Source organism: Archocentrus centrarchus (assembly GCF_007364275.1).
Source record: "Archocentrus centrarchus isolate MPI-CPG fArcCen1 chromosome 18 unlocalized genomic scaffold, fArcCen1 scaffold_23_ctg1, whole genome shotgun sequence".
Taxonomy (NCBI): Eukaryota; Metazoa; Chordata; class Actinopteri; order Cichliformes; family Cichlidae; genus Archocentrus; species Archocentrus centrarchus.
In genome coordinates, this window is record NW_022060145.1 from 302,501 (window position 1) to 317,230 (window position 14,730).

Sequence of the window (14,730 nt, forward strand, 5' to 3'; positions counted from 1 at the left end):
TCACTCTGAGACTGAGTTAATGGAAATATTGTCTCAAGAGTAGTCTGACTATATTGAGGTTACTGAGGATATTGAGGTGTTCACGCAAGAGATCCCCTCTGTGGTTGGAAATAGTAGACTGGAGTCTTATTGCAAAAGTGTGTGTAAGTATGTGCCAGACAGGAATATTCTGACCTCTGTTTTACCCGCCCCTGATCTTGATCCTCGAACCCAAACTGCTGTAGGTTTAGCCAAACTAATCAGCACTTAAACCCAGAAATAAGTGCCATGATGGAAGCTTTTTTTCAAGGGGGAATACATCTAGATGGGATTAAAAAAATACTATTCTAATGCATATTTAAACCTTACACACCCTGCAACTAAAACACCTGAAGTAGTCGAATGTGTCTGTAAGCATACAAGCCAGTCTGCAATAATTTGAAGTTTAGGTGTCAATATTAAGTACCTTTATTTTTGACCATTATCTAAATGACAAAATATTTCAAATATTTATTTTTGTAAAGACAGAGAGTTATCAAAAAGAATATTAATGTTACCTCATAAAATATATTTAGCAAAAGTATTGCATATAATTAAAAAGCTGGTATTTTCAAACTCACAACAATAAGCTAAAATCTTACAACCTCTTGGAAATTGTGTTCATACACACTGTGTTTACTTTTGTGTCTGAAAGACAGTTAGGATTTGTTCAATTAAGCTTGGTGTCCCATGTAACACCTCAAACCTACAGGTTAGTTCTGCACTCAACAACCTGGCAAAAATCAAATGATTTTAAGTGCTTTAAATTTAATTAGATGCACTTTATTGTTGCTTATACTGTAGTCTTAATGAAAGCTGAACGATCTAAGTACATCCTATCTGTTGTTTGTTGGCTATTGGAAAATGCAACTTTAGGAGCACAAACAGTCCAGGATCTAAAACTGTGAACAGGTATATTTGAAATACAAGAAAAGTTCCAGAGTTCCACAGAATGGTAAATGATAAATAGACTGGTACTTACATAGCACTTTTCTACTCTATTTGAGCACTCAAAGCACTAGTCTAATGCTAGTATTTGGTGTCTAAACCCACACAAAATACAGTTAGGTCTATAGGTATAGGTGCAAAAGTAATTGGATACATTAATATAATTCTAAATATAAGGATTGTTTTTCATTCTTGGAAGAAAATTATTTTCAGCCAGCGACTGCAATCAATGTAATTTCTTTGCCTTAGCATTATTAACTATTGTCTATGTGGCAGGTGCAAATTTTAAGGCATCTGGACATATTTGCCTCAGGATGAAAACCATATTCTTCCTTCTGTTTGTTGATATAGAACGCAGGTGATTGGCTATTTCATGGAAATAGTCTGCTTTTAATTTGCTAGTTTTATGATCACACAAACCACACAACAGCAGTGTACAATACAGGAAAGATTTTATCATAAAGCTGCTTATAATATTGTTCTGGGTTTAAATAAATGCCAAGCATGTTTTTATTTTGTGGTATATTTTGGCCATTTCAAGAGAATTTAGTGAGTGTTGGCAACATGAGGTGAGCTGGGTTTTGGATAACAGTTTTGTTTCGAGGAACTTTTAAGATATATATATATATATATATATATATATATATATATATATATATATATATATATATATATATATATATATATATATATATATATATATATATATATATATATATATATATTTTTGTTAGTATCACTGTTGTCCACTGTAAATAAGAACATTTTTTTTCTGCCTTGTTTTCCTTATCTAGAGACACCTATCTCCAGAGGACTTCCAGCAGGTGTTTGGCATGACCCTGGAGCAGTTTGACCGCCTCGCTCTCTGGAAGAAGAACGAGCTGAAGAAGAAAGCTCGCCTCTTTTAGACAGAAAAAAAAAAAGTCACTGAGAAAAATCTCTGGAAGGAAACAAAATACAAAAAAAAAAAAAAAAGCCCCATCAGAAATATCTATATATGCACCACCATGATACCCCTTTATCCTACTTTCCACCTGTAAAACGCCATGCCTGTGAAGCCACAGAGAGGCACTCTGTGTGGGGACAGTTTCACAACGTTGAGGCAGCATCTATAGCTTTTTGTATGCAGTGTGATCCAAATGTTTGACTGACAACCTTATGGATGAAAATGAGGAGCTGCGTTTGCATGGCCTGTGCTGATGCTCTTTTCCTACTGTGTGGTTTTTGCCTTCACCCCTGATACTTCCATATCTCAACGCTTTCATACCCCATATAAAATGACAGCTTTTTCTAATTCTCATGCAGGCTTTCCTCCAGGTTTCTGTGGTTCGGAATGTTTTTTATGCACCTGCTTTTATTCTGTTGGTCTTGATTTATCTCTGTTTCTATACTGAGTTTGCTTTCTCTTTGTGAGGTTTTATTATCCTGTCTCTTTCTACATATGTTTGCTGCACTGCCTTTTCTGTCTTGATGTGTCTGCTTCTTGCTCTATGTTACTGTTAGAGAGTCAAGCCAGTCCATTTTTAGACCCTTGCTGTTACTTTAGCACAGTGAAGAGACTGTAGACTTGTACATTCATTGTTGAAGCATGCCAAGGCCAAAGACAGGGATAAAAAAAACAAAAACAACTTCAGCTTCTCTGCTCTTTTACTTCAAAAACTGTCTAAAAGCACCTTATCTTTTGGTTTTGGTTTTCCTTCTTGTTCTTCTCAGTCAGAGAAGTTGGCATTGTAAGTATGATATGCGTGCTCTGATATGTTTGAATGCAGCTTCATATCTCATGCAAGCCTCTCATAAATCAGCACGGATATGATAGCCAGGAGCTGGATGCCAGCCACAACATTGCAGAGAACCACAGTCAAAGAGAGGAAGGAAAGCAGGGGTAGAATACAGAAGGTTTCAAGATGTACAAACATGTCAAACATGCTGCAATGCCAGGGGGACATGTGCACTCACATCAAGAACAAAAGCATACAAACAACAAAAAAAAAAAATTATTTTTATAAGCTATTTTTGACTTCTGGGAAGGATCATTAAATCAGTCAGGAGACGCAGCTGAGAGAATCATGATTTTGTTTGAAGAAAAAAATAAGCCCATGCAGACTTTAAGCTTCACATAACTGCAGCAGACATAAGCTGAACAAGAGCAGTCTCGTTTGATTTAAAAGTCAATACTCTAACTGTGTTATATCTATCAGCTGGAGAGTTAACTCTTTAAATGTTTGTTCTTTAAAAGTATTGTTGCATTTAAGCTGAAGCCCATCAGCTTTGCTTGATTTTCTGGACCGTAAATTGCTCAACTTGCCAACTAACATACTGTAAGATGTATGTAAGCATATACTGGACATATATCAGATTTATCTGTCTGTATACAAGCCATGGTGTAACTCTTTAAGCATGCATGAGGATGGGGAAATGGGGTTTGCCCACTGACCTCATATTAGAAATGAATGACATCAGTTTGAGTGACTGATTATTTTCTGGCCAAATGACATGCCCAAGCTCAACTTGTTGCATTAGTTTGTGTTAGGTATTTATTTAATTGCAATACTGGAAAATGGACTTTATTTTTGAAATCTTGAGGGTGTTGTGTCCAGTGTGTAAGCATCACAAAGAAGAGTGCTTTTGAAAAGAAACATATCAAATTTTGAGTTTAATGAGTGTTAAGTCAAATGTTGCTCCTGTAAGTAACATACTAACTGTTGTCATGCATTGTCATGTCCTCTTTCTAATACTCATCTACTATTAAAGTGCTTTATCCAAACTACAGTCACCATGGTTTAAAGTGCTTACAGTTGTGAGATCTTAAAAGCCTTTTTCTAATAGATACTTCCAAGTAAAATGTGTAATGCACATATTCGTTGATTTTGTGTGTGTGTGTGTGTCTGTGTGTGTGTCTAGAGAGGGATAGTTTTAGTACTTAGTGCTCATTTTTAACACAAATATGTTTTATAGTAAAGTAAAAATACTCAGTACTTTTTAATTATCTGTAGTCACAAAATTAGTTTGTTTTTCTATGATAGCCACTCCTGCCTAAATCTTGATTACGTTTTTTTTTTTTTTTTTTTTTTTCTTGGTAACTTATTAGAGTTGGTTAACATGAGAAAAAAATATTGGTTAAATATGATGATATCTTTACTATGTTATTTAATCCAGTCTCCTATTTTTTAAGACACTGCAACTAATGGTGGTGGTAGTGAAAATACTCCATTACAAATAAAAGTCCTGCTTCATCAAGTCTTCCTTAAAGTAGAGGGTGTTATCAGCTAAAGTTTCACCATTTTTAGACACTAGTGCAACAGTGTAGCTGTTCATGCTGAATCTACTTTTAACTGCTATACATATAACTGGGACAATCGATCCATAAAACAGCACTACGTGCATCTTCAACCAATGTAAGGTGTTACACTGCCCCAGTGGGGCAACCACTTGCATGTTCAGCCTCTGGGAAACCAGTTGATCCCAGCATCTATGTGCAATCTGTCACCAAATGTGAAAAATTCAATCCCTTCACCAAGCAACTGCCATTCTTTCCTAATTGTAAGGAGGTTTCTGCTATTTTTGCTCTAGTGTGACTGAGCCAATAATTGGGTCACATCTAAGAGAGAAATAAAGAGTCATCGAAGATGTTCCAGCATGACCAAGACAAGCCAAACAACTTAAAAACTTTTGAGTTTGAGGACTTGGTTGTAAAGTTAACAACTATAAATAATTTAGCCTTACTCTGTAGCCAGTTTCACAAATGAACTGCAGCTTTGAAGTCTTCTAGACACAACCTGACTGAGTTATATGTGACAATACCAATGCCCAATACAGACTAATAAGTCTTAAACAACTGCCAGCTCCCTAGTATACAGCCCGTATGATGTTGGGTTGCACCCATGTGAATGTTATACTCTGGTGAATTCACAGTGTGAATGAGTCCTTTCCCCTGCATTCTCTGTTCAGGCAGCACCCTCACCTAAACCAAATGGAGCATTTTCAGGAGAAAGAAAACATTTGATGAAAGAAAAAAAAAATTGCAGCTTGATTATCTGACATTCCCTCAAGTTTGTGTGTGAAAACCGTTTCTGATAAGACCCATGGGAGTCTGCCAGTAACAGTAGATATGCTCAAACTGTAATCCCAGAAAAAACTCCACATTAAAGTTAATCTGTGACAGTATATTTGGTTGGCACATTCTGCACTCTGTTTTTTTTTTTTAAACCCATTGAATCCACACTTTTCATTAATTTTAATTATTGATTTAGAGCCACACTGAGTGAAAGAGTTTAATTCCTCATTTCAGTTTTTAAATTAAGCAGGCAGAGGGGAAGCATGAACAGTGAGAGTCTTTACTTTGTGTTTAGTCAGATAGGCTCACAAGAGAGCACCCCTCACATTGTGTCAAAAAGTAACAACACAGTGTCCTCTCTGTTTGATCAAAGCAATAACCAGAGGTCAGGTATAGGCAGCTCATTAGGACCTGTATTATTGTTTTTTATGATAGCCCTCCATTATGCTTCTGCTGACTTTAATTCCTCTTCTCCCCAGAACACACCCCACCCCACTCCACTTGTCTCGCTGTCCTCATACATGTCCTGCATGTACAGGACACCACTATCATATACTTTTCTTCCACTCCTGATTTTATCATGTAGTACCACAGTCCCTCTCTTGACAACCCATCATATGCTTTCTCTAGATCCACAAAGACACAGTGAAACTCCTTGTGACTGCAATGCTTCTTCATCAACACCTCTCTTCTTAATCATTTATAGGGCAAGTGACTATTTTTTTGTAATTTTTGGTAATTTCCCCACACTTATATATATATATATATATATATATATATATATATATATATATATATATATATATATATATATATATATATATATATATATATATATATATATATATATATATATAATATATTTCACAGGCTTGTTTAAATGTTGTTCAGCAAACTTTAAACACATTAAACACATTTCAGCATGTTTTTTTTCAGCAGTGGAGTCTTGCGTGGTGAGCATGCATACAGGTCATCGCTGTTGAGTGCATTACTTATTGTTTTCTTTGAAACAATCCTACCTGCTGATTCCACAACAAGTTCTCACTCCTTACTCGTCACATATGGACGCTTGGGCAGGGTCCCTCTGCGTCACTCATAAACGCGATGGTGGATTCTCCACAAGTGGTCCTTGGCTCTTGGAGACCTCTTCTGATAATTCTTTTCATTCCTCTGTCTGAAATCTTGCAGGCAGCATGTAAAGTTCTTGGGATTTTTTTTTAACTGCTTGCAGGTAAGGAATCAAATATTAACTTCACTGACCTTGATTTTCTACATGAAAATGAAACACTTTGAAAAATGTTAAAGAAGTAATTAAGTCTTGTTGTGTCCACTCTAAGGTTGAATTTTTGAATTTCAAAGTATTTTAATGAGGTTTAAGGTTTAACCTATATTTAACAATTCTTTCCCATTGCTTCATGGTATGGCTCATCAACTTTATCCCTCTGTAGTTCTGCATATCATCCTTATTCTCACTCTCCAAGATTGTTTTAAACATTCTGGTTAAAAACTCTACTGCGTTCTCTCCTAGACATTTCCATACCTCCATATGCATTTCATCTGGACTGCCATTCCACTCTTGATCCTCTTCAGTCTTGTACTCGGCCCCACAAATCTTAGAAACATGGTGTTAAACCAGATACTTACTCTGGATGGCATTATTTTGGCCTCCAGTAACACTGTGAGAAATCTTGGAGTCCTTTTCGACCAGGATATGTCCTTCAATGCACATATTAAACAAATATGTACATAAGCACAACATAAATATACATAATCACATGAATTGCATATTTTTTAACCTCTTAACCTTTTTTAACCTTACTGTATTTATAATATTTCTAGTCTACAATATATTTTAACCTTCTTATCGATAATAAACTCAAAATATTTATTCTAATTTGTTGTCCTATCCTGCAATGAGTCATCACACAATGTGCCACAGAGCAAAAGCCATTCTGAACAGACTCTTCATCAATCAAAGAAAATAAACACCTACGGATTTCAAAATAAAGGTTATGGTAATGCAAACTCTACATACCCGAGATGCTATCAAAATGCCAACTGAACTGAGTACAGAACAGAAACATGTTTTCTAAACACTGCAGAACAGAATTAAATACACAGTACGATAATGTATTCCATTAACTGTGTAACAGTACACACCAATGAATGTTATGTTAAGAAAAAATATTGCACAATAGACTTTAGTCGTAAACGGTCCTTTACTTAGTCAAGGGATGCCATCGGTCTGACAGGAATGAAGCTTTTTTCTAGTCCTGTGTCAGGTTGTATGCTGTGCATTTGGGCCTGAGAAGAAAGTGGGTGAGGTGGTGTGAGTTTCTGATGGTGTTCTTTGCCTTCTTTTTGCACTGTTGTGTCCATGGCTGGATAATTTTTTTCAGTTGTTTTTACAACTCTCTGGAGAGCCTTCATTGCTGCCTGAGTGGTGTTGCCATACCACACTGAGGTATCAATTCTCCACCAGGCCCTTGCAAGCTTGTGTGAGGGGCAGAGGCTGAGCCCAGCCTTCCTGAGCAGTCTGATGAAGTGCAGCTTGGACCTTTTGACAGTGGCTGCAGTGTTTGCTGACCTGCTCAGATCAGATGACCCATGAAGGCCAAGGAACTTGTGGTTATCCACTCTCCCCACTTCAGTTCACCTGATGGTAAATTGACTAGTTCTTACATAGTGCTTTTCCACTCTAATTGAGCACTCAAAGCACTTTATACAACATGTTTTCATTCACACGCACACATCCCTACATGTCCTACATCTAAGTACTTTCAAAGGACAGAAACACATTTCCAAGGTTCATTAAAAAGTGAGGTAAAAAAACAAAACAAAACTGAAAGTAGTAGGCAGCAGCAGAAGCAAAGAGGGTTTTTACAGAGGAGATGGAGAGCAAGTTGGCTGACCACATCAAAATGTTGGCAGACCAATTCCATTGCCTTACTCCAAAGAAAGGGAAAAGAATTGACAGATACCAAAGAACCAAAAAAGTCAAAGAAGGCACAAACAAAAAGGAAAATCCCAGAGTTCAGCAGTTCTGAGGAAAGTGACATCCCCATCCCACTTGTTGACTCCTCAGAGTATGAGAGCTGATTAGAGTGAACAAGGCCACTCTGGTCTCTCAGTTGATGATTCTGTCATTGTAAAGTTTCAATTCAATGTTATTCCTTTCTGTGCAACTGCAATCAGTGGAATGTTGAGTAAATGTCCTCAATGAGCAGTGGTGTTCAAGTTCAACCTCCTATTTTCTGCAAGTTCAAAACTGTGAAACAGTTTGTCAAGATGTACAACATAACTGAACATGTTTCCAGTAATATGGGTTTTGTCTCCATTTGGGGCTATGCCATGATGACTGGAGCATCGCAGTAGTCTTCATTTACACCCTCACCTTAAAGTTATTGTTCATCAGTGGTAAAGAAAAGAAAATCAAACCATACCCGGCTGCTTTTGTGTTGTTTCAGGTAACCTCAATTTAAATGGCTTTGTCAGGAAAAATATTTTGTTTAATGCCTGTTTTAATACTGGAAAAAATAGATGGATCACTTTACCCTGTGAACTGATTCAATTTACCCCATGCCTGGTGCAAACTGAGCCACTGGAGCACTTTTTTTTTTTTTAATATATATATTTATATTTCCAAAGCTGTTTGTTATAGACACATTATATTTTCATTTGCTAAACAGCAATCCAAATTAAGAATTGATGTTTTCATTGTGCTGCTGTGTCATTTAATTTTGTCTGTAGAACATCCTGGGTCTTGATGAGACAGGTGGTGGTCGGGTCCCCCAGGTTGCTCCGTTTTTCAATCAGCTTTCCTGGTCAGGAGATGTTGAAAGCAAAGCTGTAGTAGATGAAGAGCCTCCTGATGTACATTCTGCTGTAGTTCAGGTGTTGGAGGGTGTGGTGTAGGGCTATAGCTACTACACTGTCCATTGATCTGTTTGGGCAATAGGCAAACTCAATCAGCCAACTCTCTTCCTTTACTAGTCACAGTCCCTACTCAACAGCAGTCCTGTCTTTCGTTCTCTTCTACTGCCTTCTAACACGCTCCCCCCCTTCATCTTCCTTTGTCTTCGGCCAGCAGTAGCACAGTGTCACCTGGTTGACCAACAGCACTGGAGGCAGTCATTGCTAACCCGGGCCATGACTGATCTGGTAGGAAATCTCATTCTTTATGCTCTACAGATTTGATTTCACAAAGACTTCATGCTGGACACCTGATGCAAGTCTCCCCATATATTCAGGCTTGGGACTGGCACTAGGAGTACACTGCTGTTTGACCACCCCCTGTGGCCTTTTTACTGGGCGTGTTACCAAAAATAAATAAATAAATACAGCATTAGCTTAAATCACATTGGATATTAAAATGAAAGCAGCATTAAAAATTTCAAGCTTTATAAAATACATGGTATAGTTTTCCTTAAGATCAAATAATTTTCTAAACTTATCTGTGTGTCTGTGCATCTGTGTCTGCAGTCTGTTGTTTCGAGATGATGTCTGACAGAGTAAGATAAACTCTAGAACAGCAAAAATCTATTTTTCTTATAAAAATGTATTGTAAATATTTGAGATGAAAGGAACTTGCAACATCTTGAATGTATTTATGTATTTATTTTGGTGCTTTGGTGTTGTGATTTAACTCAGAATGAAAAATATGTCAACAGCTCAAAGCGGTGTATGCCAAACCAAACAGCCTTTACTTCTTCTTTACATATTAGCCACAATGGGTCCTCCAGACCCACATGGTCATGAGACCCGCCTCCTGCATGTAGCTTCCCATTGGATGGCGTTGCTATCAGTCACTCACTGCCAGAGGAGTGTTGGAGGTGGGGGTGTTTGACAGGCGCACCCGCCCTTCCTTTATTGTTACTGGCTGGAGAGGAGAATCTTTTTCTTCTCTTTTCTTTTTTGTAACATGGACAAGGAGAAAAACGACAAAGGTAAGCTGCTCTCTGGTTTCAAACACTTTCTGCTCACCTGATTATGTGGCTGAATTCATTCACAAAAACTGATGGAGGGTGTATGCTGGGTTTTATTTCCTGCCTACATTTTTTTTAATGGTTTACTAACTATGTGCCTATGTGCTACCTATGTGCTAATTTGTGCCCCAGCTCTGTGTAGTTTTGCCTTTTTTAGTCTTTTAACATAACCATGATTAAAAAGTGGTCATTGTGTGGTTGTGATACTGTGTAGCGACTAGGCTGTCTTTGATATTTTAGTGGCATTGTAATATTTTCAGCCTATATAAACCTTTTACTATATTTTCCTAAAAACAATTCAGGGTTTTCTATTACATAAATAACACTACTTTTAAAATGGCATCTTTTAAAGGAGCTGACTCAAAACTGTATTACTGGTATTATCTGAGGACATCAGCATAAAGCTACAAAGAGCCATGTGGTAAGACAGAGGAGGCTAGGAAGAGGAGGAGGAGGCAAGGAGGAAGGGGTGTGATTAATTGGTAGTTTGTGTGTGTGTGATGCCCATGGTTGGAGACTGCAAGCTGCTCCCAGCATCAGCAGCCCTGCAGGGGGAGGAGGAAGAGGAGGAGGAGGAGGCAGGAGGGGGTGCAGCAAACCATGCTCCCAGCTGGTTGCTGGGAGCATGGATCAGCTCTCCCTGCTGTGACTTCCAGACAAGTGTCTTCACTGAGGTGAAAAGAGCAAAGAGAGGCCAATTGACAAATTGAGTTATTAAGAGTTTCAGCATGTAAAAGCACATGATGAAAAGGTTGTTTAGAACAATTTTAGTGCTTTTTAATGCACTGGTCAACTTTGAGATTTAGTGCGATTTTGAATCCATGTAACATTTCTTCTTTTAATGGCAAGAAAATGTACAAAATATAGATTTAGTTGTTTATTTTACTGTATTGGTTGTTGGATGTTAGCTACATGATTAGATGCTTAATACATTTTCATATTTGCATATTTTAACGTAAATTTGAAGAAAAATTGCAATTTTGTAAAAATACCAGTCTTAATAGGTAATCAACTGGGGCAGCTTAATGGTGATATTTGTTCTGAAATTTCGGATCTTTTTCTAAATCTTTAAAAGCTTTTTTGTTAACATGTTTCTTTAAATGAGACAGTACCCACCACTCCAGTGTCACTTATCCTTATTTATATTCTGAAGGTTTTTACAGAAGGGTTTCATTATGTAATATTCAGACACATGTTTTATTCCTAAAACATGGCAGAAGTTGACTTTTTCTGTCTGTTGACAGTATTTTCTTTTTATGCTGTGATTAAAAAGAGAAAAATCACCTTTGGAAACTTGGAAAGTTTCATTGTTATGTACTATCCTAATGTAAAAATGTCTTGAAAGGTGTCAAAAGGGATTTCCATCTTGGTTTAAAGATTCATATTAGCATATAAGGTTATGTAATGTATGTGTTTTTATGAGGTTGCATATCCTACATGTACATTGCTATTGAAACAATGATGCATCCCGTGAAACTGATGCTTAAAGTTGGCCATAGAAAAAATCCTGCTGAACATAAATATGATTTTGGCTTTAGATTGTGACACTTGGAGTAGGTGTTAAATTGATTTGGTTGCAGTTTTTGTTTTTTGTCTTTAAAAATTGAATGTAGCTATCTCTTATACTTGAAAATTAGGACTCAATTCACAATTCAATTCAATTTAAATAGTGCCATTTACTGTGACTGGTTGGGGCTGAGGGCAGGGAGACAGGATAAAAGTTGCACAGGTCTAGGGACCAGTTGACGATCCCCTGGCAATTGCTAAAGAAAAATATCTATTCCCAAACTGTTTGACGATTGGTTGCTGGAAGTTACTGATTTTTGCTTGGTGAAATTGGTCACAAAGAGAATGCTTCACCAAAAACCTCCTTGTGATTGCTTTGGTCACTAGCAGATTACTGCGGTCACCGATGGTTTGCTGGGAAGATTCCAATTTGTCTGAAACACTTGCGAATTACCCACCAAGTAGTGGAACCTGAAAAAAGTGTGATGCAAACCAGAAACAGAGAATATCAGTCTTGAAAGTAAAAAGTAAAAATTGTGTACTACCAGTAAAACTGATGCATTTCAAAAGGTAATAGACAACTTTTACTTTGAAGGCAGAGGGCCTCCATTTCCGCTTTGTATTGTATTCTTCACAGTTTCATTAGCGAGTAGTTGGTGAGTGTTTGCAGACAAGTTGGTATCTTCCATTCAAACGATGGGCAATGAGCCTTTTGAGATCTCAAAAATTCTATTAAAAATAACATGAAAAAAAAAAAACTATATGTACTTCAGGAGCCAGTACCTTGGAAATTTTTTTGTACCAAAAAAATTGATTGTAACGGCAAAAGGTGGTAGGTGTGCACTGGTTTTTCATGGATGGTCACAGATAGACAGATGATATTTTTCTGCAGATAATTGTACAAATTAATTTGAAAGCATCACTGTAGTGTGCTGCATCAAGTGGCCAAATACTTCCACTGCCCTTCTGCTTCAGTGCTGTGTGATCTAATTAGCATGGCTTTACTTGCTTGTTTCCACACTGTTTATATCATGTTCACTTCGTTTGCTTACAACATATCTCATGATTTGTTTTGTCTATGGACTGTTCATGCATAGCTGTCCATAGTTTCTCTCTTTCACTCGCTCGCTCTCTCCCTCTTATATTTGACCCCTTTTTGTACGTCTCAGAGTGTCTGATTCTTGGTTACTTGAAAGGACAGGCCAGCTTCACCACAGCCAGTTACTATGTGACAATAGCAGGCAGAGGAATTGTTTACATCCTGTTAGCTTGTAGACAGAATGGAGCTCTGAGCCAACAATGTAACTTACATATACAAAGGAAAGGGGAGGAGTGAGATTTACAGCAAATACTTTGTAGTTTCAGCAGAGAGCTTCTCGCTGGTTTAAACAGTTTCAGTGTGTAGATAAGGGTTCAGTGCTGGTTTATTTTACTCAAAAATTTTAGAATTCCTGCAACAAATGTCACTAGTGACTGGAGAAGGTTATTGTATAATGGCAGAAAGAACCTCAGTGACAGTGAACTGATATAGCAGTTAAATGGACTAGTTCTTATATAGTGCTTTTCTCCTCTGAGCACTCAAAGCACAACAGCATGTTTGCATTCACCCATTTACACAAGCACTTCCATGTGTATCTAAGCTAAGTGCTCACGGTCTACCATTCACACACATTCATATTCCAGTGCTTGGATTACTTGGAGAGTAGTTTTTGGAGGTTCCTGGCAATTACTAGGTGAAACTGGTCACAAAGAGGTATAGGGTACTTCACCAAAAAACTTGTGATTGCTTTGGTTGCTAACAGATTGCCACAGTCACCTCTAGTTTGTATAGAAGACACCAGCCTGTCTGCAGACACTTGCCTGCTACTTGCTAAATGGTAGAGAAACTGTAAAGAGTGCAATGCAAACTGGAAAATGAGACCCTTGATCTTCAAAGTAAAAGTTGCATATTTTGAAACTTATTGGAGTCAGTGTCAGGCACAACTTTTACTTTGGAGGTGAATATTCCCTGTTTCTGGTTTGTGCCACACTATGCTCAGTGGTTGGTGAGTGTATGCAGATAAGTTGATGTCTCCCATGTTAACTTCAAGCAGTGACAGAAATGTGTGAGTGACCAGTACATTCACAAAGAGGTTTTTGCTGCAGCATCTTCTTTGTGACCAATTTAATCTTGTGACACCCAACAACCATTCCAGTTGGGGGCACCATCATGTCTCTAGGCTGTGTGGGTGAGGCATAAGGGGTCTCATATATAATTTTACAGGCAATAATCTGTGAACTGTGATAAATTGTGTATCGGATGAGGTACTATGCCATTGATATTTGTTTTGTTCTTTTTACTTGGTGATTAACTTAGTTTCTCACTTGCTTTTTACCTTCACTTTCTGGTTGGGATAAATATTACATCCACCTTTGTTAGAGGCAGGACCAAATCATGGTTTGTGTTAAAACATAACCCTTCATAACAATAACCCAGCTTGTTGACAAATGATGAGTTTGGCTCAACAGATCCCACCCACTAATGTCATAATCCAAGACATTAGGACCCTGATTCCAAAGGACACTTTGAGTGTAAATGAGTCACACCAGTGTTTTCACATAGTACGACAGGCTATTATAGCTGTCACTAGTCACAGATTACCCTGGTAGTAATCTTGTTTTATCCTAATTCTAGATATTTACCATTTTAAATAGCTATTTTTAAGCATCATTTATGTATTTAATTTATTTCTCTGAAGCATGTGTCACTTGGACCTGCGACAGGCTGGTGACCTATACAGGGTGTACCCTGCCTCTCGCCAGCTGGGATAGGGTCCAACCCCCCCCGCAACCCTGAACCGGATAAGAGGAATGGATGGATAAAAATGTCATCCCCAACTACCATAGGGTGAGAGGCTGAGAGCAACTTGGATAGGCTCCAGTGTGAATGTGTGTGTGAATGTTTGATGGGAGGCATTTAGGTGTAGAAAAAAGTACTTGTATGAATGGGTGAATGAAGACAGGTTGTATGAAGCATTTTAAGTGCTCAGGTAAAGTAGAAAAGAGCTATATAAGAACCAGTCCATTTATCATTTACTTCAACCACCTCCAACAAAGCACAATATTTTGCAAAATATACAATAAAACTGTTCCTGCTAAAGCAACAAACATTTTGCAAGCAACAAACGTATTTCACCCCTTGAAGTGAAAACCTACCATCAAGTGCAACTAGGCTATGAA

At 37.6% G+C, this 14,730-nt stretch overlaps 2 protein-coding genes across 13 annotated transcripts in view; both read left to right on the forward strand.

The window, feature by feature from the left end:
* Positions 1 to 3,735, forward strand: part of ablim2 (actin binding LIM protein family, member 2) — a 128,023-nt gene extending 124,288 nt beyond the window's left edge. For 11 of the 12 annotated variants that reach the window (XM_030722549.1, XM_030722553.1, XM_030722556.1 and 8 more), the window contains one exon: positions 1,761 to 1,874. In XM_030722549.1, coding sequence (XP_030578409.1) covers positions 1,761 to 1,874 — 114 coding nt within the window. Of the gene's footprint in view, positions 1 to 1,760 lie in introns of all 12 variants that reach the window. The other variant, XM_030722548.1, reaches the window with a different exon arrangement.
* A 6,148-nt stretch (positions 3,736 to 9,883) lies between these two features.
* afap1 (actin filament associated protein 1) overlaps positions 9,884 to 14,730 on the forward strand; it is a 103,436-nt gene continuing 98,589 nt past the window's right edge. The window contains exon 1 of the mRNA XM_030722614.1: positions 9,884 to 9,966. Coding sequence (XP_030578474.1) covers positions 9,942 to 9,966 — 25 coding nt within the window. The 5' untranslated portion in view covers positions 9,884 to 9,941. The remainder of the gene's footprint in view (positions 9,967 to 14,730) is intronic.